At 43.2% G+C, this 27,922-nt stretch overlaps 1 protein-coding gene across 8 annotated transcripts in view; it reads right to left on the minus strand.

Annotated features, from left to right (window-relative positions):
* Positions 1-27,922, minus strand: part of SLC44A3 (solute carrier family 44 member 3) — a 116,681-nt gene that overhangs the window by 36,635 nt on the left and 52,124 nt on the right. For all 8 annotated transcript variants that reach the window (XR_007154598.1, XR_007154599.1, XR_007154597.1 and 5 more), the window contains exons 10-12: positions 20,047-20,212; positions 10,017-10,173; positions 6,881-6,964 (exon numbers count right to left, since the gene is read on the minus strand). Coding sequence is in view for 1 of the 8 variants with exons in the window: in XM_047869641.1 (XP_047725597.1) it covers positions 6,881-6,964; positions 10,017-10,173; positions 20,047-20,212 (407 nt within the window). In the remaining 7 variants the exon portion in view is untranslated. The remainder of the gene's footprint in view (positions 1-6,880; positions 6,965-10,016; positions 10,174-20,046; positions 20,213-27,922) is intronic.

The raw sequence follows: 27,922 nt of genomic DNA on the forward strand, positions 1-27,922 counted from the left end.
GTATTCTTGTCTCCAGGAGTTACACCCCATGGAGAGCCAAGGTAATAATGCCTAACAGTTGCCTCTCTGGAGGGTTTTCTGATTAGCTGAGGGCTGCATGCACAGCCTACCCTCCCTACCCCATGGTGATGCATTCACTCAACAAATATTAATTGCCTCTCTGAGAAGACAGAAGAATTTCAAGTCAGGAAGGACTTCAGAGTCCAACCTAAGATGGCAGCTGTTCACTGGGCCTTACCCCCAAAACAGGAGAAGCTGCTATGGCCCACTTGGGGAAGAGGGCTTTGGGGCCTCACCCTCCTGAGCTGTGACTCTTGTCACACCCACAGCAGGTGGGAGCTGGGCTCCAGAGAGGCTGTTCCCAAGGAAGGCACATACAGCCATGGCCCTAAGCACAGCGGGTTCAGAGCCATGCACCAGGCAACGTGAGGAGACAGTTCGTTTTCCCCCAGACAGTCTGGGGCCCCTGACAAATAGGTGTCTCGATTCCTTTCTATCTAAAGCCAGGGTAGCAGCATTTGCCACCAAACAGCTGGGCTGTGAGGATTACCATCGTCTATAAATGGGCTTTAATGTAAACTATCATATTGACACACATGTTAGCTTCTTCCTAAAACACGCACACTTGGGGGCACCTCTGAGGGCCCTCACCATCAGCTGGCTGCCCCAGAATAGCTGGGGAGTGGCAGGATCCAGAACCGCTGTCACTGAGGGAATGGCTGTCTGGACGCTCTGGGATGATGCTACCTATTATGGCAATGTCCGCTACCAAAAGCACTGTGTCCTTTTAAGACCCTTTACATCATTTTCATAATTTAGCTAGAGAAATTGCACAATATTCATCACTGTTTTTTTTTCCATGAGATGTACATGCTGCCCTGGGGAGAGAGGAGAGGAGTCACTGGAGATCTGCCAGTTGGCTTGGGATGAACCAGAACCTGACGTGGATGGGTCACCGAGTGCCTTTGCTATTGATGGACTTTGAGAAAGAGGGTCATTGAAACCAAGCTAATGCAGGGAAAGTCAGCAGTGGGGAGAGAAGGCTTTGAGATATTACAAAATCAAGCCTGCCAAAGGCTTGGAAGACAGAGACCAACATTATGTGCACTGAAAGAAAGGGACTGGCAGGCAGTGTGGGGTGCGGGGGTGGGCTATGAAGAAGGGAAGGGAGAGATGCGTGTGTTTTCCGGGCAGCAGCAAGTTTTTCTCTGCCCCGGACTGGACAGGATTATCTGGGGCTTTTCGGGCCGGTACATCTGTTACTCGGGAAGACAGGAAGCCACAGGCATTTCTGATCAACTTAGTCTCTCCTATCTAGACAGATGCCCAGGGACGGTAGGCTGTGGCTTTATGGCCTGCATTAAGGCGAACAGGAGATTCGGCAGATCTCCATCAGTCAGCCAGCCACCTGCACGATGGCCCACGGCAGGAAAGGAGGGACGTGAAAGCTGCCGGGCGGTACCGTGCTCTCCGCTCGTGAGAATGACAGAGGTGACTGGCGTCTCATCAGTATGTTGTCACCAGTCATTTTGCGTACTTGCTGTTAACCCTGCGTAGCAGTGGTCCAGGGGAACTGCCAGGAGAGGATGCAGCCACATGGCCCCCTCACGTGTTCGGTGTACTCCACGAGACTCTGAGGCTGGAGATCGGGGCCACATAAACTGTGGCTCGCTGATCTTTGGGATCCCAGGGCAAGTCCTCACCATGGATGAAAGTACAATGTGAAAAAAACCAAGCCTGTCGTTTGGAATCTGACAGAGAAACATGCGGTTCAAATTTTCCCCACTCTGCAATGGGGCGGTGTGACCACCACACGGTCAGAAAGCGATATGAACACCTTGGGGTCACATAAACTGAGCCTCTCATTCCATGGAAGCTCAGGAAGGTGGAGGGATTCACCCCAGCGCCACAAGGTAGGCAGAAGGCAGTTGCTGCGACATCTGACTAGGGGTTGCTTTACCCAGGAGCTCCTTCCAGGACACGGAGCGGGAAGAGTCATCCTCAGATGGTTTGCCCAGAGCCCACAGCTCACTTCCTGCACCCCCTTTCCCACTTCTGCTGGAAGAACAAAGGATCAAAGAGGAATGCAATGCTCAACGTGACAAAAAGACACACATTAAACAATAGCCAAGTAGTCCACACAGTAAAATGTTAATTAAGGCAGGAAGAACTACAGTTGAACAGGACAGCCAACCCGGAGTGACTCTGGCGGTACACCCACCGCAAAGTGTTCTTTCCCCACTTTGCTGACGCCCAACTGTGCGAGCACATTCACAAGCTTGGCAGCGTTGCCAGGCACAGCTTTGGCAGCCTGACGTCTTGACAGAATTATCAATTTGCGTCCTCAGGAAACGAAGTAAAACATCAATTTTAGTTCATAAATAGCACACTTTAGTAAAGCTTTAGTAACACACTATGTACTTGGCTGATTGGTTAATAGCTCTTTGTTGTATGCAACAAGGAAAACCCATGAAATTTTGCCATTTGCCTACAAGAATTGAAGACAGAACATTCTGGAATGTTGCAGGTCTGGTTGCAAACATCAGGAAGAGTCTTGTGGCCTACGAGTGGGTTTCAAACTTAGAGGAACACTGATCTAAAACTACCATCAGAGCTGGGATAGACATTCGTGTCATCAATGGACAAGAGATGTGCACTCAGAGACACATTTCCATAAGGAACAGTGTGTGGACACCATAAGAAATAAGAGGTGTGTCTGCCATTGGGTTAGCTTGCAGAGCCTCACAGGGGAACTTCTCAGTCAGGCTCCTGGAAAGTGCTGGAAGGGAGGGGGAGGCTACAGGATCTGCTCCGCTGGAAATCTCTGAGAACAGCCAGTCCATCCTCTCAGAAACTTTGACACTCGACTTGTCAGAGGGGAGGAGGTGGGCCCTGACAAACCTTTTCTGGATCTATAATTGCATGATTCATCCTTCACCCTTTTCAATTTTTCTTGTCCTCCACCAAAATCTGCCCTGTAAACGATCTGCTCAACTGCCAGAAAACTGACTGGTTTGGACCCTGGCTTGGACAGGCACGGAGAGATCTACCACAGACAGGAGCTGTGACTCCCTCCTCTTGTTTAAAAACGCACAGTGGCGGGGCACCTGGGTGGCTCAGTTGGTTAAGTGTCCAACTCTTGGTTTTGGCTCAGGTCGTGACCTCACGGTTTATGAGTTCGAGCCCCGCGCCGGGCTCTGTGTTGACAATGCAGAGCCTGCTTGGGATTCATTCTCTCTCTCTCCCTCCCTCTCTCTCTCTCTCTCTGCCCCTCCCCTGTTCGCTCTATCACTCTTTCTCAAAATAAATAAATAAACTTAAAAAAAATGCATGGTGGTTAAGGGCTTGGGTCCCAGAGACAAAATAGATATGGATTTAAATCCTAGTTTTACTAGCTATATGCCCTCTCAAGTCGTAGTTTCCTTATCTATACATTGGAGATACTATCTCAGAGGGCTGTCGTGAAAACGAACAACAATGGACATGAATGCAGGAAGATTACTTAGCTTACAGCTGGCAGCAGAGTGAGTGCTAAAGCCCACTGCTCCTGCTGCTGTTACTAGCTGCTGACCTCCAGCGGGTGCTCTGTGCTCTATGGCAAACGCGACGTCTTCTGTGACACCTCTCCTAATCACCGAGATTCTCCTTTCCTCAACTTCCATTGTCCCTGTTCCAACACTTCAACACGCACTTCTCCGCACAGTTATGTAAAGATCTCATGCAAATGCCTCGTACTGTTTCCCCGTCCCTCAAACTAGCTTGTCAGCTCCTGGAAGGCCTGGCTTTGCTGTATATTGGTTCTTTCACCACAGTCCCCTTCCCCTTGATGCTGGGGTTCAAGTGGTTCGAATACACCACAAACAAGCAAATAAGTTGTTGGATAAATAAACGGGTGAAGCGCACACGTGTAATTTTTTTCAGGTATGCACATATTTGGCATTTACGACAGAGAGAGACAAGTAATGAGAAACGATGAGATGTGGGGTTTCATCTCCCAGTGTGCAAGTGAATTACCGCCCAGCCACAGGCTGGGTGTCTATAAAATGCAGCAACTACCACCTGCCACCCTCCTGGGGCTGGTGAAAATGGATTGGGCTTCTGAGCAGCAGCAGTGGAACACAACCAGCTCCTTGATGTTAAGTAAAGAAGAGTATCTGGGTTCTGATGCAAACAAATGGGGCTCATTCTCTTTTAGCCTTTCCCAGCTCTGACTGCACAAAACAAGGCAAATAAAATAGGTCTCAGCTCTCTAGAGAAATATTCTGGTAGCTCATGACAGTGCCAGGATATTTTTCAAAAGGCAAATCTAAATTCTTTCTCACTTTAGCCTCCCTTTCCTTCGTCTCCTGCCTAAGGAGATCACAACAACTCTGACCACCATTAGACGGTAACTAGCTTTATTCTTAAAATCTTTATTTTACTCTGCTTTCTAGTTGTTGATTTGTTTTTTTAAAAGTTTATCTATTTCAAGAGTGAGAGAGTAGGGGAGAGGCAGAGAAAGAAAGAAAGTGAGAGAGAGAGAAAGTGGAAGAGGGTCAGAGAGAGACAAAGAGAGAGAATCCCAAGCAGGCTCTGCCCTGTCAATGCAGAGCCTGAGTCAGGGCTCAGTCTCATGAACCATGAGATCATGACTTGAGCCAAAATCAAGAGTCGGATGCTTAACCAAGTGAGCCACCCAGGCGCCCCTCGGTAGTTGATTCAGACCAGAGGTGACTGTTCCCTCCCTATCAGTATTCACATCAATTCTTCCTCTTCCTTCTCCATGCTGCCTCCTTTTCTCCATCTCCTAAATCTCAGGCCTCCCAGCAATGACTGTGTTAGCTGGACCTGCCTGGTCCCGTAGGAGCCACCCCAAATGAACGATGCTCTGACAGCTGGTTTAGGCCAAGGCCTACTGCACCAGCACCGTGATCAGGATCTGGATCAGGATCACCAGCACAAGGATCTATCCTTGTTTGCAACACTGATTCACCACGAACGGGATCAAGGCTAGTTGAGCTTTTTCGTGACTCAGACAATCACTGTCATTGTACATCTGTTACAGGGTCCCTCACCTTCATAATGGTAACTATAGTGTGGCTAACACCGGTGCTACTTATGATCTTGGGAACATTTTGAACTCCCAAGGGAAAGCGTATTGGGTTAATATGAGGTGGTGAAATTTCAGAATGCAGAACATATGTCCCTTAGGATAACAAGGCAGAGGAAATAAACATAACACAGAACAGTGGTTCACAAATGTATCTTAGCAGTAGAGCCCTGTCCTCAAATGAAACCTTCAGCGGAATCCCACTCCTGGCTCAGATAAGTTCTGTTTGGAAGGCAGGGTAAGGTGGTGCAGGTATGGGACTGAGCCCACCTTTCTTCCTCCTCAGCCCTTGCCCTCCTCTCCTGAAGTGCTGGTTCCTACAGCATCCACAAGGAGCCCCTAGGCTTCCATGAGTGAAGGAGGGACAGGGAAAGAACATGAATTTACATATACAGTGACAGGCCTTGTAGGACCATGTGGACAACATAGATATCTGCATGTCAATGGTCCCATTGCTTTTGTCTTTCTAGTTTATATGTTTCTTAGCCTGGATTTTCACGTATATATATTTTATTACAATTGGTATATTTTTATAACGCATCTCAAAATCTTTGCAGAATAAGTCGGTGTCGGGATATGTGCACACAGTTATAGGAAGAAGGAGGCTGGAATATTACATCCATGACAAGACATTCACAGGATTTGGTTTCACTTGCTATACAACCCACCATTCTGAAAGGCGCTGTTTCATATTTTACTGTGTTTTATACATGCTGGCTGAGAGCAAACCAAATGAAAACTAACTACAATCTAAGATGAACTCTAAAATTCTTAAGAGCCTTAAAAATAGAGCTTTACTATAAGAAGATTACACTTTCCCCTGAACAATGAAAGGTATTCTCAATACCAGTTGTAATAAGACATTAAACATGGATGGTCTAATTAATTAGTCCCTTTAGTTCTGCTGTTATATTTATTGGGAAGAGGGGCAATATGAAGGAATACTTTGCTAAGTGAGATTTCTGTGGACTTTTAAATTATAAAACAGTCTGCTGACGTAGAAAAATACTGCTTTGTGTAAATCTGACTAAGGGCTATTAATTTCCTAAATTATCTACAGAAAAACGTAACATATATTTAAATTTCCATCAATTTGAAAGACTCGAGAAAAAAAATTGAAATTCAAACAATTGCAGTATATAACTTTTCTGATTTTTAAAGGAATATTTATAGCTTGAAAGGGAAAAGCTGGTGAAATATATAAAAATCAGAGAGGCAATTCTTTTCCTATTTTAGGAAAATTATAGTTCTTGAAGAAGACATTGAAAATTAGCTCTCAGTTGACACATACTCATTATGCTGGAATTTCTACAGGCTCCTCCCCTTTTTATTTCTGAGAAGAGAAACACATCTCTTTCAGAATGTGAAGAATGGCTTTAATGACCTAAGATTCTAACGTAACGATCTATAATCTACAGCCCAGGAACCAGATCCATCAGACAGCCTGCTTTCAAGAATAACTTTCATATTTTCAAAACTGTTGAAAAAAAAAATCAAAAGAAGAATAACATTTCTTGACATGTGAAAATTACATGAAATTCACATTTCAGTGTCCATGAATAAAGTTTTTTGGAACACAGTCATACCCATTCATTTGCATATTGTCTACGGCTGCCTTCCTACTACCGCGGCAGAGTTGAGTAGTGGCAACCAAGACTGAATGGCCCGAAAGCCTAAAATATTTATACAGTCTAGCCTTTTACAGAAAAATTTGCTAACCCCTGACCTAAGAGATGGAGTCCACTCGAGGGCCCCTCTGTGCGTCCCCGGGATATGTGGTAGGGTGCGTACCTGGTTGAGATGGCACAGGCATTTGTCAAGACACCAGAAACAGCAGAAGCAGCATCTGAACATGTACGTCGACCATGCATTATGCTGGTGGGACCGGGATCAAAACCAAATGAACAGAGTCAGAAACACAGGAAAGAAGCAAGCAGGCAGTTTCTGCAGACACACAGTATGTTTCTATTTGAGATTTATGCACCTGGGGAAGCACGGTAGCAATTTTCTCTCAGTGTGGCAGAAGTCCTTCTATTCTACATATGCTACTAATTATTACCATTATTATCACTGATGAGTGAAATGTCTCTCCTGTGGGCTTACCTTGTTGTGATTGCTGTTGACCTCAGCAAAAATGGATACGGGTTAGTTTATATTTACTAGCAAAGGTAAACTAAGCCTTCTGGTTCTAGTAAGAAACAAAAAAATCTCTTTGCGTCTTCCCCTGAGTGCCATCAATTAAACTTTGCTTTTTCAAACCAGTTTGTATTCACGAAAAATTCATGTCCAAAGACAATAAAACCATGCATTGTAAATACTAGTTATTTACTAGTGCCCATTAAAAAAAAAAAAAAAGAAAAAGAATCAAGTTTTTCTGCAAAAAAAAAAAAATCCTATACTGAGACTTTCAGGGCTAAATTTCAAGGCACAAATTAATCCTCTGAAATATAATTTGGACATGTGTATAACTCAAGAGTGAATAATTTAATAAAACTCACGGAGGAGGGGTAATTCAATGTGTCCCACCCACTTCCCAGATTCAAAAAAAAAAAAATCCCTGTAAACAATCCTGAAATAGTGCTCTCTGAGGACCCCAGGAGTCACTCAACCTTATATGGACATTTTCTTGTCCCAGTGTTACTTCAATTGGATGAAACTTTATCTGGATACTTTTCAGCCTGGCTGTGGTTGTGAATGAGCCATTTCACGTAGGGAAGATCACACAGTGGCTGTATGAAGTGTTTAAATTGTAGACACAGTACGGAGCTGTACTGCTGAGAAAAAGTGTATCTTTTTAACCTAAGACAGGACACATTTCTACAGTAGTGACATCACTGAAGGGGAGTTTGGCCCATTGATCCTTTTGGGATCTCAGGAGTGATAAATAATCTTCGGACCTTTGCCAAAGTGACCAATTCACTGACTTCTCTTTTACATTTAGGGAAGGCTGCTGCCCCAGAGTTTAAGGTGTTCTAGCTCCAGGAAGGATGGTAAGGTCCCCTACTGCTCAATAATTTGTGATTATCTATTACTGATGCATACAATAAATATATTTAAAATTAAAAAAAAACTATTTTGTTCTTCAAAAAAATCCTTCTTGAGATTGAAGGATCAATTGGAAAATGCAGGAACCAGAGTAGTTAGATTTGGCTTGCAATTGGAATGCCCCTTCAAGTGACCAAAACGCATATATATTTTTATCACTTGAAATTTAGCCCTGAAAACCTCACTATAGGATTTCCAAAAAGTTACACTTATTTTCTATTTTTTAAAGTTTATTTATTTATTTTTGAGGTGGGGGGGCAGGGGCAGAGAGAGAGGGGGAAAGATAATCACAAGCAGGCTCTGAGCTGTCAGCACAGAGCCCAACCGGGGGTTCCAACCCACTAACCATGAGATCATGACCTGAGCCAAAATCAAGAGTTGGGTAGTCAACTGACTGAGCCACCCAGGCATCCCAGACTTGATTCTTTTTTAATTTGGGTACATAATTAGTATCTACGATGTAATCTTTCAATAGAAATACAAGAAAATACTTGATGATCAGGGCAGCTTCTTAGCGTGCACTTCATGATGAGGAAGCTAGATAATTTTATGTGAAATTCAATCAATTATTCCTAATTGATAAGCTAATCTTAAGTCTTAATCATGGCCTTAAAAATATCAAACAACTTAAAATATAATAAAAAATTTCCCTAATTTACCAAGGACACATAGTTATACCCAAAAGGTTAGAATTAGGTAAACTTGTGAAACTCTGACCAAGTCACAAGCACGGAGGTGGGGATGGGGAGAGATTAACATTGTGTGAGAACGGAAAAGTTGGGAAAAGTCCAACCCTCCCTTGTTTGGCAGGCCAGAAATACCATGAGAACAGCTGTTTTCCTGGTGTTCTGGTTTCCACTGGCATTCATAACCAAATGTGCATGGAAATAAAAACCAGGGAGGAGAAAAACCCCCAGGCACAAAAGCCCTACAGTTTTCGGTCTTTTGAGCTGAGATTTAGGTCAACTTGTCCATTTCTCATTCTTTAGGACGTTTTCTCTCTCTCTCCCTCTCTCTCTCCCACACACAGCTCTCTCACACACTCTTAACACACATTCTCTCACGACTCTCTCACACACACACTCTGACACACTCACACAGCTCTCACACTCTCTTAAGCACTCTCACACACTCTTACATTCTCTCACAACTCTTTCCCACACACATTCTCTCACACATATTCTCACACGTGTTCTCTCACAACTCTCTCACACACACACACACATTCTCTCTCACACTCACTCATTCATTAAAGCTCCCTCTGTCCCTCATATACACACAGGTCACTTCCCATGGCACCTCTAAAAAACAAAGGAGTAAGGAATATTTTACATTAAAACAGAAACAAATATTATTCCTATCTTGTAGTATTTTTTTCTTATTCAAACAAAAAGCATGATATTTAATATTTAATATATTTAAATGTATTCAAATAATATATTTAGTATGTTTAATATTTAATATATTTAAACATATTTAAATAATATATAATATATATTTAATATATATACAAATATTTAATATTTAAACAAAAAGCATGCCCACAAAAAAGTGTGTGAATTTCATCTGAAAATTCCTCCCATTTGTTCAGCATTTATGTGAGAAGGAAAACCAGCTAAGTCAGGACTCCCTCCCCACCCCACCTCTGCCAGTTTGTTGGCAAAAAAACCCCAACAAACAAAACCATAAACAAAACAGAGGCTGGGGACCAAAAGGTTGCTAGGGGCCGGGTAAGGGATGGGAGCTCAAGAACACGGGAGCCTGCTGAATGGCCACTGTCACAGGTTCACATTCCTGTCCAGGGACCTGCTGTAGTTTTCCAGTGACTAACTTTTCTGCAAGTCAAACACCCCGTGCAATATGCATGACTGAGCTGCCTTACCTTGTCTTTCAGAGTGTTGTAAATGTACTTGAGAATGGTTCTTGGAATCCTTGCCACAGTGATTAAAAATGACCCTTTTATGGCTGTTCCTTGATGGTAGCAGAAAAGAGTGGAGAGAGACCAAAGGATTGGGCGATCAGGAGGGTCATTTTTATTTCTGGGAACAGGGGAAAAAAGGCGACATTTAAAAAACACCATTTAAAACTTCTCTCTGGTTCAAATCATCGATGGTACTAACATTTATAAAGCAGTAATGCAATAAGCATTTGGCAAAACTTTTATACTCCTTGGTAGCTAAGGTTAAATTCTTTCTTGGACTGACTCCTTTTCATGGCACTCAATGCTACCAACAAACACAACAGAAAATTTAAAAAAAAAAAGTACTGATGAGTTAAAATAAACGTTTCCCTCTTTACAACACCTCCCCCTCCACCAATTCTTTAAGTCACCCTATAAATCTCATTTTCAGAAGCTTGATGATATAATAATTTCCAAGGTTTCAATTACATGTGTAAATACTGCCAGCATTAGCTTAGTGATTAAAATCACCACCAGAATCACATGACCAGGAAAGGCAGCCACAGAGACACCAGTGAGCTCCAGCTTAATGTTAAGGGATAGAAAATTCTGGCTTCTGCACAGCTCTAGGCTCCTAAAATCCAGCTGATTTCTGCTCTGCTCTTTAAAGGTCACTTCAGTGTGAATCATTTGTGGAACTTGTCATGACACAGCAAACAAGAATGCAAAAGTCAGTTTCATAGGCAGGGGCGGGGGCGGGGGGAGAAAAAACTGAAAACGAACAGAACGGGCACAGCCTTCACTCTACCCCAAACCTGAAAGATAAAACAAAGGAGGGAGGGCTGGTGCAACCCCTCCCCTGACCCTCTGAATTCCCGCTGGTGCCAGTTCTAGAAAATGAGGCTCTTTCCGAGAAGCCACCTCGTGGATTCCAAGTGAAGCTTGGTTTCTTCATAATGGATTATTCTACAACTTGCTCCGGTTGCTAATAAGTCACGATGAATTAAGGTTTTGACAACAGCCTAGGTTTTGAGGGAGAAAAGGAATACGGCCAGAAATGTCTCAAGTGTTGGCAATGGCTGTATTTTGCTGTTACTGAAATCATCCAGGAAGGAAAGGAGAACGTGAAAAGTAATACTGGGAGCGGAGGAACTGTAATCCAATCATCCCACAAAAAGGGTGATGTGTGTTTCAATTCAATATTACTGAAAATAGGAAATACCAAGGAAGCTATTGCTGATACGAATTCATTTTGATCTGATAAACTAGGAGACTAGTACAGGCCAGGAAAATCTGACACATTTTTTCCCTTTCCTCAGCTTTTTTTTTTTTTTTAAAGGAAGAATGTTTACTTTTCCATTTAGGAGATTTATGTGCCTCAGAACTCGTTATCGTGCTCAAGAGAGGGTGCAGGGACAAGAGGACAACACCTGCTTTCCATCTGGTGGGGAAACAAATGATGCGTAGGCCACTGTGAATGGAGGCTTTGGAGTCAGGTCCCCCAGGTTTTGAAGTCTGGGGTTGAGCATCATCTTGCTGAGAACGTTTAGTAGGGATGAGATTAACCATTTCAGGCGGAGTGACTGCTGTGGTCCATGACACATCCTGGCTATCATGCCAGGCTCTCCGGGGCTTGGTTGGAAGAAGATGCAGAAGTTCCAGAAGCTGGGTTATCATGTGATGAGAGAGACAACTTTAAAAGGCGGCCCTTTACACTTAGGCCGGCTCGTGGAGCCAGGAGTCATTCAAGACCTGCCCCCACCCCCCCACCCCCCCCAATTAGAAACGACCCTACAGAAAAGGGTTAAATGAGTGGAGTGTCTTTGAGGCTCCCACATTCTCTTCTTAGACCTTTCTCCATGTTCAAAGGTAACATCACCCTGTTATCCCTCCCTGATGTGTTTCTGCCTGGGGCCTTTCTCTCTGTCTCCTTTACAACCAGCAAAGCCTGTCCCCAGGAGGAGTAACAGAGTGTATCTGGTGGGACTTACAATAATACTTATCTCTGAATTTCATTGTATTTGGAGCACTGGCTTGTGGAATGGCAATGGTGGCAATGCAGTGCTGGGCGTATTGGGCCACCCAGCGGCGAGCTAGGAGGAAGCTGGGGCCTCCTGTCAGGCCTACCTTCCATCTTTAGAGCCTGCTCCATGTGGAGCCCCCCCCCCCCACCCCAGTTCTGGGGGCATGGCATGAGAAAGACCTGGGTAGCAGGAGAGGGTAGGGGACTCCAGGATGTGCCCCACAAGCCCAGCTTCTCCCTTCTTTTAAACTTGTGGCTGTCCTGAGTATGAAAGGTGCCCGGTCCCATGCAAGGGAGCCAGAGCCCCAGCACACAGCAGCAACTCAAGTCGCTGGGCAGAGGGCTAATGGTCCCACCCACCCAAGTCCTGTAGCAGCTTCGGGTCATGATACACAAGCACTGTACCGCAACTACCAGTCCTGCGGACAACAGAGCAGAAGGCCAAGCCACTTGGCCTTGAAGCAACTTCAGGGCGCTAGAGGCAAGTCTGAGCTCTAGTTAAATGCAGCCTCGTGGTGCGAACTCTTCAACAGGTTGGGAAATGAATTTTGTGCCAAGGCTCCTGGACAAGGACGGACACAAATGGGAGGGATGACCTCCAATGTAAATCGGTCCCAAGCAAAGGAGCACAGTGTGGTCCCTGAAGAGACCGTCTTTTCCTGATGTTTCGTGCAGCAAGATCCCTGCAAGGCTCATGTTTCCAATTCTACGGAAAAAGGAAATTGTCTTTATTATGAAGAACAGGATTCTGTAGCTGTCCTCATCAACTCCTGTTAGGATTAGGAAATCTGTCTCCTAACTAAATTCTACAGGCTCATCTGTTAGCCCATTTCCCTCACTTCCTTCTCAGTGAATCGAGAGCAGCTGGAAACCATCTTTTGTGTATTTGAAAGTGATGAAGACGTCATGCCTCAAGCGTCCCTTCTCCAAATTGCACGGTCCTAGTTCCTTCTATCACATCCCCAGCCACATCTTTATGGCTCTCCGTTGACCCCTCTTCAAGCAAATGGTTGTAAAAGAGAAATTTTACAGGTTGCCATATCCTGATACTTGATGGTGCTTGTATGAACTCGTCAGCTCTCTTACTGCTTAAATGAATGACAGAGCTGAATGCATTCTGGCTATATTTACTCCTTACCCTCAGTGCAGGCTAAAATGAGATATTGGCAACCTTGAGATAAAGAAAAACCTTATTTCAAAATTAGACACAAAGCAAAAAAGACAGTGGAACTCTTTAATAAAGAAACAGTGCTAATGTTCATAGCAGCACTCTCAACAATAGCCAAATTATGGAAAGAGCCTAAATGTCCATCAACTGATGAATGGATAAAGAAATTTTGGTTTATATACACAATGGAATATTACGTGGCAATGAGAAAAAATGAAATATGGCCTTTTGTAGCAACGTGGATGGAACTGGAGAGTGTGATGCTGAGTGAAATAAGCCATACAGAGAAAGACAGATACCATATGGTTTCACTCTTATGTGGATCCTGAGAAACTGAACAGGAACCCATGGGGGAGGGGAAGGAAAAAAAAAAAAAGAGGCTAGAATGGGAGAGAGCCAAAGCATAAGAGACTGTTAAAAACTGAGAACAAACGGAGGGTTGATGGGGGGTGGCAGGGAGGAGAGGGTGGGTGATGGGTATTGAGGAGGGCACCTTTTGGGATGAGCACTGGGTGTTGTATGGAAACCAATTTGTCAATAAATTTCATAAAAAAAAAAAAAAGAAATAATCGAAAAAAAAAAAAAAGAAACAGTGCTTAAATCAGTCATCATGCATTTTATTTTTATCAAAGTAATATATCCAATATTTTTTTTTGAGAGAGTGAGAGAGCGAGCATGTGCAGGGGAAGGGCAGAGGGAGAGAGAGAATCTTAAGCAGGCTCTACAACAGACATGGGGCTCGACCTCATGACTGTGAGATCGTGACATGAGCCAAAATCAAGAGTCAGACACTTAACTGACAGAGCCACCGAGGTGCCCCAGAGTAATACGTGAACTATCTTAAGTCAAATAGCATGAGGCTAACCAGGAAAGATAGCAATTTGCTTTCCCCACTGCTAGTTTTCTTCCCCAGAGATAACATCCTAGCTATTTCTTCTGAAACTCTCCCCTTATGCTTCCCAATTACATTCTTCCTGCCAGGTCTTATTTTTTCAGCCTCTTGTATTGTCTACTGACTTCTCACTTTGGAAGATGTTTGTTGATTGTTTCTCTTATACAACCTAAACATCTTCCCATTCGCCCCTTCTCAATATAATTATATTGAAGTTTTTAGGTTTTTTTCCCCCAGCTTTATTGAGATATAATTGACAGATGACATTGTGCAAATTTAAGGTGTGCGGTGTTTGATCTTATACTTACACACAGCAACATGAGTACCAACACAGCAGTAGCTAACACCCCCATTATGTCGTATAATTACATTCTTTATCGTGGTAAAAACATTTAAGTTCTACTCTCTTAGCAATTTTTCTCTGCGCTATCAGCACAGAGCCTGATGCAGGGCTCGAACTCACAAGTGGTGAGATCATGCCCTGAGCCAAAGTCTGACACTTAACTGACTGAGCCACCCAGGCGCTCCTCTTAGCAATTTTCAAGTATATGATACAGTCTTATTAACTATTATCACCATGCTGGACATTAGATCCCTAGAACTTATTCATCCTAACTTGAAGTTTATGCCCTTTAATCAACATCTGCCCATTTCCCCCAGCTGTACCAACACCTGTTAGTCACCACTCTGTTTCTATGTTTCTCCATTTCGCTTTTTAAGATTCTGCACATAAACGAGATCATATGGTATTTGTCTTTCTCTGACTTATTTCACTTATCAGCATGATGCCCTCAAGAGCCAATATTTTCACAAATGGCAAGATTCTCTTCTTTCTCATGACTGAATAAAATTCCATTGTGTGTATACACCACATCTTTACCCATTCATCTGTTGATTAACATCTGGGTTGTTTCCATAGCTTGGCATTGTGAATAAAACTGCAATAAACACGGGAGTGCAAATATCTCTTTGAGATCCTATTTTCATTTCCTTTGGATATATACCCAGAAGTGGGATTGCAGGATCATATGGTAGTTCTATTTTTAATTTCTGAGGAAACTCCATACTGGTTTTTCCATAGTGGCTGTACCAATTTACATTCCCACCAACAGTGCACAAGGGCTCCCTTTCTCCACATCCTTGCCAACACTCTTATCTCTTATCTTTTTGATGACAGCCATTCTAACAGGTGTGAGGTGATATCTCCCTGTGGTTTGGATTTGCATTTCCCTGATGATTAGTGATGCTGAACACCTTTTCATGTACTTGTTTGTCATTTATATGTCTTCTTTGGAAAGATATCTATTCAGTTCATTTGTCCAGTTTTTAACCGGATTTTTTTTGTTGTTGTTATTATTGAATTATATGAGTTCTTCATATATTTTGGATAGTAACTTCTCATGAAATATTTGATGTGCAAATGTTTTTTCCCTTTTCATTTTATTTTTTTTCACTGTGCAGAGTTTTTTAGTTTGATGTAGTCTCACTTTTTTTTTTTTTTGATGTAGTTTTTGCTTTTGTTGCTATGCTTTTGTGTCATATTCAAAAAAACATTGCTAAGGCCAATGTCCAGGAGCTTTGTCCCTGTTTTCTTTAGGAGCTTTATGGTTTCAGTTCCTATGTTTAAGTCTTTAAACCATTTCAAATTAATTTTTTGTGATATAAGATAGGGGTGTAATTTCATTCGTCTATAGTTACTAGTTTTCCCAACACCTATTAAAGAGACTATCCTTTTCCCTTTCTGGGCTCTTGATTCTGTTCCACTGATCTATAGGTGTCATTTTCATGCCAGTGCCACACTGTTTTGATTACTATAGCTTTGAAGCGTAATTCGAAATCAAGAAGTGTGATGCCTCCAGGTTTGTTCTTCTTTCTCATGACTGCTTTGGCTATTCAGGACCTTTTAATACCACACACGTTTTAGAATTGCTTTCTTTTTCCTGTGAAAAATGACATTGGAATTTTGATAGGAAATGCATTGAATCTATATATGGCTTTGGACAGTATGAACATTTTAACATGAAATGTCTATTTGTGTATTCTTCAATTTCCTTCATCAAAATCTTACGGTTTTCAGGATACAGATTGTTTACTTCCTTGATAAACTTATTCCTAAGTATCTTATTGTTCTTAATGCTATTGTGAATGAGATTGTTTTGTTTTTCCAATATGTTGTTAGAATACTGAAACACAACTGTTTTCTGCAATGTTGATTTTGTATCTTGCAATTTTCCTGAATCCAATGATTAGCTCTAACAGTTTTTTAGTGAAGTTTTTAGAATTTTTCTCCATATAAGACCATATCATCTGCAAACAAAGACAATTTTACCTCTTTCTCTGATTTAGATATCTTTTATTTCTTTTTGTTGCTCTGGCAAGGACTTCCAGTCCTATGTTGAATAGGAGTGGTGAGAGTGGGCACTTTTGTTCCTGATCTTAGAGAAAAAACTTTCAATCTTTTACCATTGAGTATGTTTTAGTTAATATTTAGTGTTTACATTATCCATATATAAGTAACATTCACAACTGATCTGAGTAGTATATTCTTTAAAAAAATTATATATTTATCTTTATTGACTTATAAACCAAGTACTGTATTCTGATTATAATTCCTTTCCTACACAACTTTTGGGTTTTCCTGAAGTTAATAATTGTTTCACATTTTTTATTTTGTCTGGTTTCCCATTGGCTTTACTGAATGCTTCACCAAAGTGTAAATCCTTCCTCTGCATATTCAAATACATCTGGTATTCTCTTAGTTTCTTTTTTCCCTTTTTTTCCTCCTTGGAGACATGCCTCCTGGAGTCCACTGCTCTCCTGCTTCTCCTTGGACTAGGTTTTTTTGTTTGTTTGTTTGTTTGTTTGTTTGTTTGTTTTTGAGAGAGTGCTCCTGGGCAAGCAAGCAAGGGAGGGGAAGAAAGAGACAGAGAATCTCAAGCATGCTCTCCACCCAGTGCAGAGCCTGATGCAGGGCTCGATCTCATAACAATGAGATCATGACCTGAGCCAAAATCCAGTCAGATGCTTAACTGACTGAGCTACCCAGTCACCCCATAGATGTTTTTTATACCTGCTACATAGCTACCCTTCTGGGATTTCCCTGTTCTTTTTTATGGTGTTGGAGCCCATTTCCTGAAACTCATGTTTTCCTCTCTGGTTTACTTGTCCATTTCAGAGCAGAACACCCTTTCTAAAAAAGGATATAGGGAGTGAAGTCTTTTGGGATGTTGCAGTCCTGAACATGACTTTATTCTCCTTTACCCTTGACTGATAGTATGAATAGGCATAGAATTCTATATTGGGAAATAATCTCTCCTTGTTTGCTCCATTGTATTCCTGCTTCAGAGTTGCTGTTGAACATCAGACCCCATTCTAGTTCTTGATCCTTTGCCTGTGATCCAGTCTTCCCTTTAGAAACTTCTGGGATCTTCCCCTTTACTCATGTCCTCCAGCTCTGGGAAATTTTCTTTGATAATTTCCTCCCTTCTTTTTCCTTTGTTCTCTATTTCTGGAACTCTTATTAGTCAGATATTGGGTCTCCAAAATGTTTCCTCTAACTTTATTTATTTTCCTTTATTTTCCATTTGCTTTGTCCTTTTGCTGTACCTTATGGAAAAATTATTTAATTTTATATTTTAATCCTTGAATAGAAAAATTTCACTTTTGCAATCATATTTTTAATTACTAAGAGGTATTTCATTCCTTTTTTTTGGTACTTATTTTATGGATGCAGTATTTCTTTGTTCTTTCTGAGAATATTATAGTTCATTTTTTTGCATTTTTTTTTCCTAGTGCCTGCTCTGTCTCCGTTTTCCCTAATTCCCTCTGTTTGTTTTGTTCATTTCAAACTTTTTCATTCACTAGAGGCTTTCTGTGAATGTTTAATAATCACTGGCTACCAATCCATATTTAAGACTGAGGCCCTAAAGAGAGAATTGGAAGCTCTGTATGAGGGGTGACAGTTGCCTGGTGAGTTTCACTGTCTGGTTCAGTCAGGGAATCATTTCACTGAGGGACTCCTCCCTCTGCCCCAACCAAGTTATCTGTAGGTCCTTACTTTGGGTTGGTAATTTCTCCAAAGAATCCTCTAATCTCTTGTGGGGGTGGGGGTGGAGGTGAGGGCAGGATATCAACCTGCTTGCTCTCAACATCCTAGGAGCTGAGCCATGGAATGCGTGTTGGTGGTGGCAGTGAGGGGGAGGGGGTCCTCACTATTCTTCACCAGGACCCCCCTTTCACTTATTCCCCCTTCTTTCAGTACACAGCCTCACCCCCAACCTCAGCTGTGCCAGATGCCCCAAGTCCAGACCCTTTCTGCTTTACCTCTCCAGAGAACAAAGCACCTGTCTTCTGCTGGTTTGGGGGAAGGGCCCTGGAGCCTAACTACTCTTTAGGAAGACCTGTAGCTAACCTTCAGAAGTACATTTCACACTTGAATTCCAGTTTTTTGACTGGAATTTTTGTGACTCGAGTCCGCCTGTATCTTAATTTCACCTCCTCACCCCAGAGACAGGCCTTTTTAGGTTTATGCAGTCTGCTCAGCCGCTACCCATCCATCCTCTCTCCAGCTTTCGTCATTTGGTTGATGTTTCCTCTGTCATTTCCTACTGTCCTGGTGTGTTCGTGCCTCCTCTCTCATTCTTTCGGGTTTGGTGGGGAGGGGAGTGGGAGGAGGAGGAGGGGTTAGGAGACACAGATATATGCTTCACTGGAAGTGTAAAGCAAAACCCTCATCGAAAATGATTTGGCTTTGTGCTTCTAAGATAACACAAAATCACTGCTATCAGACAGATGTAAGTTACCTGCTGGCCAATGTGGTTAAAATAATCTTTGCTCCCATACTCAGGAGCAAGCAGCACATGCCACCCACCCCCAGGGGCGCAGAGGTTCTCAAGGCCAAGGGCTACAGCCCCTGTGTGCGTCCCACAGAGTCTGTAGGGACGAAGACTCCCAAACAGCACCCTCGTATTAAAACCCACGGGGTTCCTTACTGTCGGGAGGTAATTGCTCACTGGGATGAATCATCCCTGGTTGACTTTCTTACCCCCATGAATACTCATGCTTATCTGCTCATTTGGTCTGAAAGATTAGAGGAGGATCAGCCCTATTGGGAGTAAACTTCCTGTTCTCAGTCCAACCCTGTCATTGTCCTGGCCTGCTCCGCTTGCCTGTGGTTTTATCTTTGCCCCATGGAGAGTCACACACACAACTTTTTTTTGGGGGGGGGTGGGGAGTCCTCAGTTATTTTGATGAGGTAATGGGGTGAAAACATTTAAATAAGTGTCACAGTGAACAAAGAAGTCATTAACTCACTAGTATCTAACTATATGAACACAAACTGTATTTTAGAGTTGTATACAATTTCCTTAGGATTAAAAATTATTTTCTGGGGTCCCCTGACCCCGGTTTGAGTCCTGTGCTGGGCTTTCTTCTGTCAGCGCAGTGTCCACTTTGGATCCTCTGTCTCCCTCTCTCTTTGCCCCTGCCCTGCACATGCGCCCTCTCTTTCTCTCAAAAATAAATAAACATTAAAACAGTTTTCCAAGAAGACATTCTCATTTACATAGGATAAAATAATGCTCGCAGAACTGACATGTGTTCCAAATAGACCAGTAATTTTTTTTTAAGTTTGAAGACAATGAGAATGAATATTTACCGAAGTCAACCTTTCCTTTCAGCTGTCTTTCAATTCTAAGTAGTTTGGTTATGCCCCTGCTTTGCTTCCTTCTGAATTTTCTAGCTCAAGGCAAGAGAGCTTGGAAATGTGACAAATTTAAGGTATACTACTTCTTTTCACTACCAAATAGGCATCCTGCTCCAATTTTTACCTTAGTTTTTTGCCAACTGCTTTTAAGACTCCAAAATATCTTTTGTGACACCCAACATGAAGCACATAGACAAATCAATAGGAGCCACACGCTAGACCTACCTGTTGAAATAGCAAGTAACAAGTGCGCCGGCTACAGTCATTTGCTGGCACGCAAGGATGAATTCGCTAGTCCAGATGAGGCCAATCAAATGGTACCACCACATATACCGAATGCCTAAAATAGGCTTATATTCCACTTGGCCACCTTCAATAACCTGTGCAGCTCCTAAAGTTTAAAACACAAACATGCTTTACATCAATGTTTTCCTAAGCACGGAAGATGATTCAACAGGCCACACTTCCTCATGGCTGGCTGTTGGCGTTATGTGAAACACAGATGCCAAAGTCAAGTTTGAAGCCTCTGCCATAATTGAAGGTCTTCATAGCACAAACTAAAAAATGAGAACACACTTTTAACTTAGGAATAATATCCATAACAATATTTATAATGACTGAGGGGTGGGCGATTTGTGAGACACTTGACCTGTACGCAATGGTCATTTCACTTTGTAGATATGAAAACTGAGGTCTGGAAGAATCAAGAAACTTTCAGAAAGTCTCACTGCTCATGATTAGTGGAAGGAGCACATAAGCCCAGACACATTTGACTCTAAAACCCATGGTTTTTCTACCACACCACTTTGTGACACAAATAAAGCTTGTTAAATTGGTGAAATCATACAAAGCCATTAGGACTATATTCTAGACCCCTGCTCCACCAAAAACATAGAGTTCCTAAAAGAGACAAGGTCTTCATTTTTCCAAGGGATTCACTTCAGGTTTCATTTCAAGGACTAACTCTTCTAACACATTTATAGTATCTATTGGAGGGGCGCCTGGGTGGCTCAGTTAAGTGTCTGACTTTGGCTCAGGTCATGACCTCACAGTTCATGAGTTCGAGTCTTGCGTCAGGCTCTATGTTGACAGCTCAGAGCCTGGAGCCTGCTGCGAATTCTGTGTCTCCCTCTCTCTTTGTTCCTCCCCCGCTCGCAGTCTCTTTCTCTCAAAAATAAATAAAGATTAAAAAAAATAATAAAATATCTATTGGGTTTCCGTGTTAAACTTCTAGGTTCATATCTTGCCTTTATCCTTTCCTGGTTAGACTGGGGCAAGCTATTTAGTCTCCTTTGGGAGACTAAACTTCCTGCTGGTAGTTTAAATGAGATTACATGGTAAATGCTGAAGATAGGGCCTGGCCCATGGAAATTTCACTTTGTGAGTGGTCATGATTTTATTAAATTTCAGGAACTCAATACTGTATTAAATCAAGACCAGCATGGTAACCCCAACAATGCCCTGCCATTCCCATGGCTATACCCTGCTTTATTTGCCCTCATCTAAAGAAGCCCCTGAATTATACCCTGCAATTAGCCCTGCAATTCAATTCAGTTCAGTTTGGATTTAGTAAATCCAAATCCCAGCTCAGTGGCTATGCTTGATTTCTAGATGTTCTCCATTACGTATTTAAAATAAACTACTGTTAACTAAGAGACAGGCACTTCAGTCTTTGGCAAAACCAACAACTTGGACAACATTTAAAGATAGTTTCAGATTTTCCTTCTTAGGTATAAATCGATTTTAGGTTCATAATTCACGTGTCTGTAGACATTCACAATAGGGTCTCTGCAAAGGAAGTGGGAGAAGATAACCATGCTGTAGTGCAATGTGATTCCACAGACGAAGGCTGGCCTTAGTTCCTTAGGCTCTGTGTTCTGCTGAACAAGAGTCACATTGTGAAAAAACAGTGGGGCAGCTTGATTTACAGAGAAGTTAATATTTGATTGAGCGCTGGGCTCTTTCTGCCTTAGAGGCAATTTCTGTTTCAGGTACAGCACTGATAAGTGTTTATGCTTTTCCAAAATAAGTGTGCCTCAGGAAAGCATTCCCAACGCTAAAGGAAGCAACCCCTCACCACTAACACACGGGCTTAGGTAGGTCAGGTCGATGGAGACTTGGAGAATCGCTCCAAAGAATATCAGAAGTGAGCAAGGTCAACCAACAAGCACACTGTATTTCCTGGGGATAGACTGTGGTTTCACAAGAACATGCCGACAGCGTGTCCCGTGGTTTGGGGGTGAACATTTCCATAGAATAGGAGGGATGCTTTCTTTGACAGATGAAAGGTAAATACAGAGGCCCGGGAGGCTAATGGGGGACGGTCTCTTCTTGGCTGCCTTGTGCCATCAAGAGCACAGTCATACATATTCCAGCTCGGCACACTGAGGGGCAAGAGTGAGTGGCTAAAGTAAGTCAAGGTTCACATAAGCCTTCAAATCCATGGCAGTCACCAAAGAAACAGGATCTAGAAATTCTGGTCACTGCTGTCTTTAAATATCTTTGTCTAAACCATCTTCTGTTTGTTCCTCTGGTTCATTTATACCAGGCTGTTTACAGATTTTCCTTTAGGGCAGGGTTTCTCAACTTCTCAACATGCCAACTGACATTTCAGACCAGATAATCCTTTGTTGGGGGTGGGGAGGGGGGGCTGCCTGTGCACTGTAGGATATTTAGCATTATCCCTGGCCTCTACCCACTACGTGCCAGGAGCAACCTCCCTCCCCTCCTCTAGTTACAACAACCCGAAATGTCTCCAGACACTGCCAAATGCCACCTGGGGGATAAACCTGTTACTCAAGAAGCACAGTTTCAGGCAAACATTTTCTGAAGAATGAGGTGCTGTGGCTCCGGGGTGAAAGCCTAGCAACTAGTGGTTACAGCCTGTGGGTGGGGCAGGCGTGTTTATGCGCACAAGACTGCCCTCTCCTGGATGACAGTGTCAGTGCAGGCAAGAGCCCCTCATCAAAGGAGGAGCGGCTTTGTGGATAAGGACTGTTAACAACATAGTCACTATAACGTGTAGCTAACACGGGCTAATGGGCACTGGACTTCAGATAGATCCCAAGATATTGTGGATCTCAAGAATAAAGGTGCAAAGGGTACTGAAATGGGAGAGGACTTGGTTCCAGTCTCGGCTGTGACACTTGTGATAAGCAACCTGGGCCCCTGTTCCCTCATTGTAAAGATAAAAAGGGTGGACAAGATGAACCCTGAGGCAGTGGTTATAGGCTTAGGCTTGAGTCACACAGGCTGAGATTTATATCTATCTCCGCACCACCCCTAATGACTGACCACGCTCAGGCAGAGGGGACCTTGTAACATCTGTCTCATCACGTGCAATCTGAAGACATTTATACCTACTCCTCATGTCCTTGGTGACCCTGTCCTGTCTTATGGCTCCGAGCGCCATGCATGCAGCTACTCTGAGGATTAAATGGGTAAGACACTTGAACAAATGAGTTCAAGACAGGTTAGCTGTAACTGAAATACAGGTAGACAGAATTCCAGTTCTGGACTTAACGTGTATTTATTAAGTATCTACTATACGTTGGAATTATGCTAGACATCAGCAATTAAGGTGGGGGATGTGAAAGAAGCAAACAAGAAATCAGAAAGAAGATACCATCTGAGGGACTCTCAGGAACTCACATACTGCTTTATTGGTCTATTCACCTCTCCTTCTTCTGGACTGTTCCTAATTTCTCCTTCAACCTCTAAGGGTTTTCCCCCCCATTGTCACGTTCTCTCAATGATCTCACCTCTGGTTTCTCTGAGAAAATTGAAGCAATCAGAAAACCTCTGCCAGTACCTACCCCTGACATCTATCTACCTGCCATCAGCATGAACCCATTACCTGACCCCTACTTAATATGATAAATTGTCAGTGACCCTAAGGCTAACCCTTCCTCTGGATCTCCCTTCTCACCTACTGATGATAGCTATTCAGCAATATTCCCCTCTTTTTTCTTTCATCCAAGTATTCCTCTCAACCGAATCATTTTTAACCACTTCTCGTCTTTAACAAAACCTACTCTTGACTCTCCTCCAGCTTCCTTGCCATCTGTCTATTCCTCTTAATTTTTTAAAAATAGTAACTTATTTTAAAATAATCTCTACACCCAATGTGGGGCTCAAACTCACAACCCTGAGATCACAAGTCACATGTTCTTCTGACTGAGCCAGCCAGGCACTCCTCTGCTCCTCTTTATGGCCCAATTCCTCAAGACTGCCTCTACTTACTCTTTCCAATTCTTTTCTCCCTCTTTCTCTTAAACCCACTGCAATCATGATCTACTCCCTCTCACTTCCCTCAAGCGGTTTTGTTTCACCTCTACGTTGCTAAATTCAGTGGATAGTCTTTGGGTCTTATCCCACTTGGTAGCAGCATTTGACACACTGGACGCCACTCACATATCCCTGAAGCCCCAGCCAGCCTCATTTCTGTATTCCTCCTCAGCTCCAGGACCGCTCAACCACTGAAGATTCCCAGAGTATAGTCCTTAAATTTCCACTCTTCTCTCTCTGCACTCACTCTATTCTCATGGTTTTAAATACCATTTATATGCTCCCAAATTTCCAAGTGAGATCTCTAACTGGGATCTCTCCAGAAACTTCAGACTCAACCAGCTAACTGCCCACTTGACATCTCCATCGGGCTGCCGAAGAGACATCTCAGTTAACACAATCAAAACCAATATGATCTCCCCTGAAATGCTCCACTCAGAGTCTTGCCCCATCTCAGCTGATGGCAGTCCCATCCTCCAGCTGCTCACTGCCATCTTTAAATCTCTTTCCTTCACATCCCTCCACAAATAAATCGGGAGATCCTTCAGAATAGACACAGAATCCAATACGTCACATCACGGCCATTATGCTCCTCCCTAGACGGCTGCCTGTAAAACATCAGTCAGATCATGTAAATATTCTACTTAAAACTGTAATGGCTTCCCATCTCAGATTGGAACCAGAGCTCCTATAAAGGCTACAAGCCCAGAGGATTTGACACCATGCCCTCTCTGACCCCCTTCTGACTCCACTCCAGTGGAAGAGGACTGCCTGCTGTGCCCCCAGTACCCATGCCTCTTGCTGTTCCCTTTGCCAAGAACACGGTCCCTTCCCTTATACAGCCTCATGGCTCTGCCCCTACCGCCTTCAAATCTTTGTTCACATATCCCCTTCTCAATGAAGCCCTCTCCCACTCACCACATTTAAAATTTCACCGCCCCTTGGGGCACCTGGGTGGCTCAGCCACTTGAGCGTCCGACTTCAGCTCAGGTCATGATCTCATGGTTCGTGAGTTCAAGCCCCGCATTGGGCTCTGTGCTGACAGCTCAGGGCCTAGAGCCTGCTTCGGATTCCATGTCTCCCTCTCTCTCTGCTCCTCCCCTGCTCGCACTCTGTCTCTCTCTCTCTCAAAAATAAATAAAGATTAAAAAAAATTGTTTTTTAAAATTGCACCTCCCCTTAAGCATTTCTCATTCTTCCCCTCTGCTTTAATTTTCCCCATACCACTTATCAACTTTTAATGTATTGTGAATTCACTTACGTATTTTATTTAATGCCTGTCCCCCTATCCTCCTCTAGCTACAAAACTAGAAGGAAAGCTGTACCTTTAGCTTCTATAACAGGGTCTGATACAGTAAATATTCAATAAATATTTATTGAACGAACAACTGAATCAAACTTCCTCAGCATAGCATATGTATATCTCAATGTATCCTATATATACCTAATATATCCTACTATAGAGATCTGAGACAATTTTCTGGACATCATCCATATAACCTGGAGGAAATTCATCATGAAGCTAACCATAAATCTAGAAACTATAAGCAAGCTTTTTTTTTTTTTTTTTTTTTTTTTTAAATTTTTTTTTTTTTTTCAACGTTTATTTATTTTTGGGACAGAGAGAGACAGAGCATGAACGGGGGAGGGGCAGAGAGAGAGGGAGACACAGAATCGGAAACAGGCTCCAGGCTCTGAGCCATCAGCCCAGAGCCCGACGCGGGGCTCGAACTCACGGACCGCGAGATCGTGACCTGGCTGAAGTCGGACGCTTAACCGACTGCGCCACCCAGGCGCCCCTATAAGCAAGCTTTAAAGCATTTTGAAAGACTAAGGTGACATTCATGATCACATACATGGCAATTTCTCAAGGAAGGCAGTCCAGATGGTTGGGATAATTTCCCAAAGGAACCAGGCCCAACTTGGAAGGGCTCGACTTTCTAGTACATTCTATGTACTGGCCTCTTCCAGCAAATTGGCTCAAGCGTCCTAGTGACATCCCTCCTGCCCGTGTCTCCCACTGGCTCAGCTTCTACTCTGACAGCATGAAGATTAGGGGGAAAGAGAAGAAAATCTCGATGTAGAACCTATGTGTATATCTCATTTCACACAGCACTGATGCAAATCCACTCACTGATTCAGGACACATTTACTGGACTCATTTAGGGGCTGTACGCTGAATAAAGAGACACAGAAAGAAAAAGACATGGCCCCTGCCCTCAGGATGTCCATTCCCTAGTTGGATGGTAACAAGTCATTAACTTGCGTTATTGTTCTTCATAGGACTTCTCACCGTCTGACATATATTTACTTATTTATTCCCTCTTTCCCCACTCACTAGTGCCTCTGCCTCATTCACGGCTGTACCTCCAGTTCCCAGGCCTGCAACAGTACGCATGCAATGAATATCTGCTGAAAGAACGAAGAATATTAAAAAATGCAAGGAAAATGAAGAAGCACTATTAAGTATGCCTGGGGAATTCATAGATTTTCTAAGAAATATAATGCTCAAAGCAATTCTTGGAGAATGACTAGCTTTCTAAGCCGTTTCGGGTAGAAAGGGCAAGTTGGGAAGAGGAGATGTTTCCAGATGAAGGTCACAGCAGGGGCAAAGGGACGAAGATGTTCATGGAGACTGTTTTCCTTTGCACTTTCCCAAAGGGGCTATAAACTTCCAAAAAGCAGGAGCTGCTTCAAATCTCTCTTGTGCAAGTTCCCTCCACCTGTTCCTAGGACAGGTGGGGGCTGCTGGGAGGTTTTTGTGAACTAATGTCAATCATTTTCTAGATCTCTCATCACTTAAAAAAGAAGACAATTGTCTTTTAAACTGTGCTCTCAAATATGCCAGGCAGAGCGGAGAGTAAAGCTGAAGCTAGTTCCAGGTACTCTTTAGTTAACAGTAATTCCCAATATAAGGAACATATATGGTCCTTTATTTGCAAAGCAAAGTTCTGGCCCCATCTCGGCCTCCTCACATCCCTGTAAAGCATCCGGGGAAAGCATCATTTTTCTATTGCAAAACTGGGGAAAGGGAAGCACAGAGGATTAACGCCCAAGGAAGCCCAGAGCCAGCTAGATCCTGGGTCCCTTGATGGGACACCCTTTGTCCAACCCTACTACCTCCTTTCCAAGCACGGCCCTCTGCCTGTCCCAAGCATGCCAAATCCATCCCTGTGATCACCTAACTGCAGCACGTAGGGGGAGAAAGTGCCGGCCCAAGATGGGCCTCTTCCACGGTTGACCCTGGGGCTTCCAGACCACCTTAATGACAACGGCGCATAATGAGACCACGTGGGCTCCTTCCAACCTGCCACCTGCACCTGCTGGGTTCCCAAGGTTATTACAGTTTTCACTTTCTTCCACTGGATTTTAGCAGTCGTTGTCACTTTGTCGGTAGCAGACAAGTCCCGATGGGCTAATAAATGTCATTGCTGGAGGGCCTTGATGTGCTCTGCTGAAACAATCCCCGAACAAGCCAGAATTTGTCAACTAGCTCAGAGGCTGATTTATAGTCACTGGAGAAACTGCTCACCTGGACAAAAACAACCCAAGTTCACTCTTTCTGTATTTTTTTTCTTTTCTACACATTAAAATATTAGTTTCTTCAACCATCTGACACGACATTACCCACTGTGGACACCGCCACAGCACTGAAGAACTGGAGGATCCTGTAACTGCCTGAGGGGACGTGAAATGAGACTGTCAGGCGCTGCGTAGCCATCTCTGACCACCCACATCACCTGGCTTCTTTTCACAAGCTCTGAGGGCAGCCCCCAGCCTCCCACAAGCGTGGCCGGGGCATCTCCCAGAGGTC

This window comes from Prionailurus viverrinus, chromosome C1, assembly GCF_022837055.1.
Source record: "Prionailurus viverrinus isolate Anna chromosome C1, UM_Priviv_1.0, whole genome shotgun sequence".
Taxonomy (NCBI): Eukaryota; Metazoa; Chordata; class Mammalia; order Carnivora; family Felidae; genus Prionailurus; species Prionailurus viverrinus.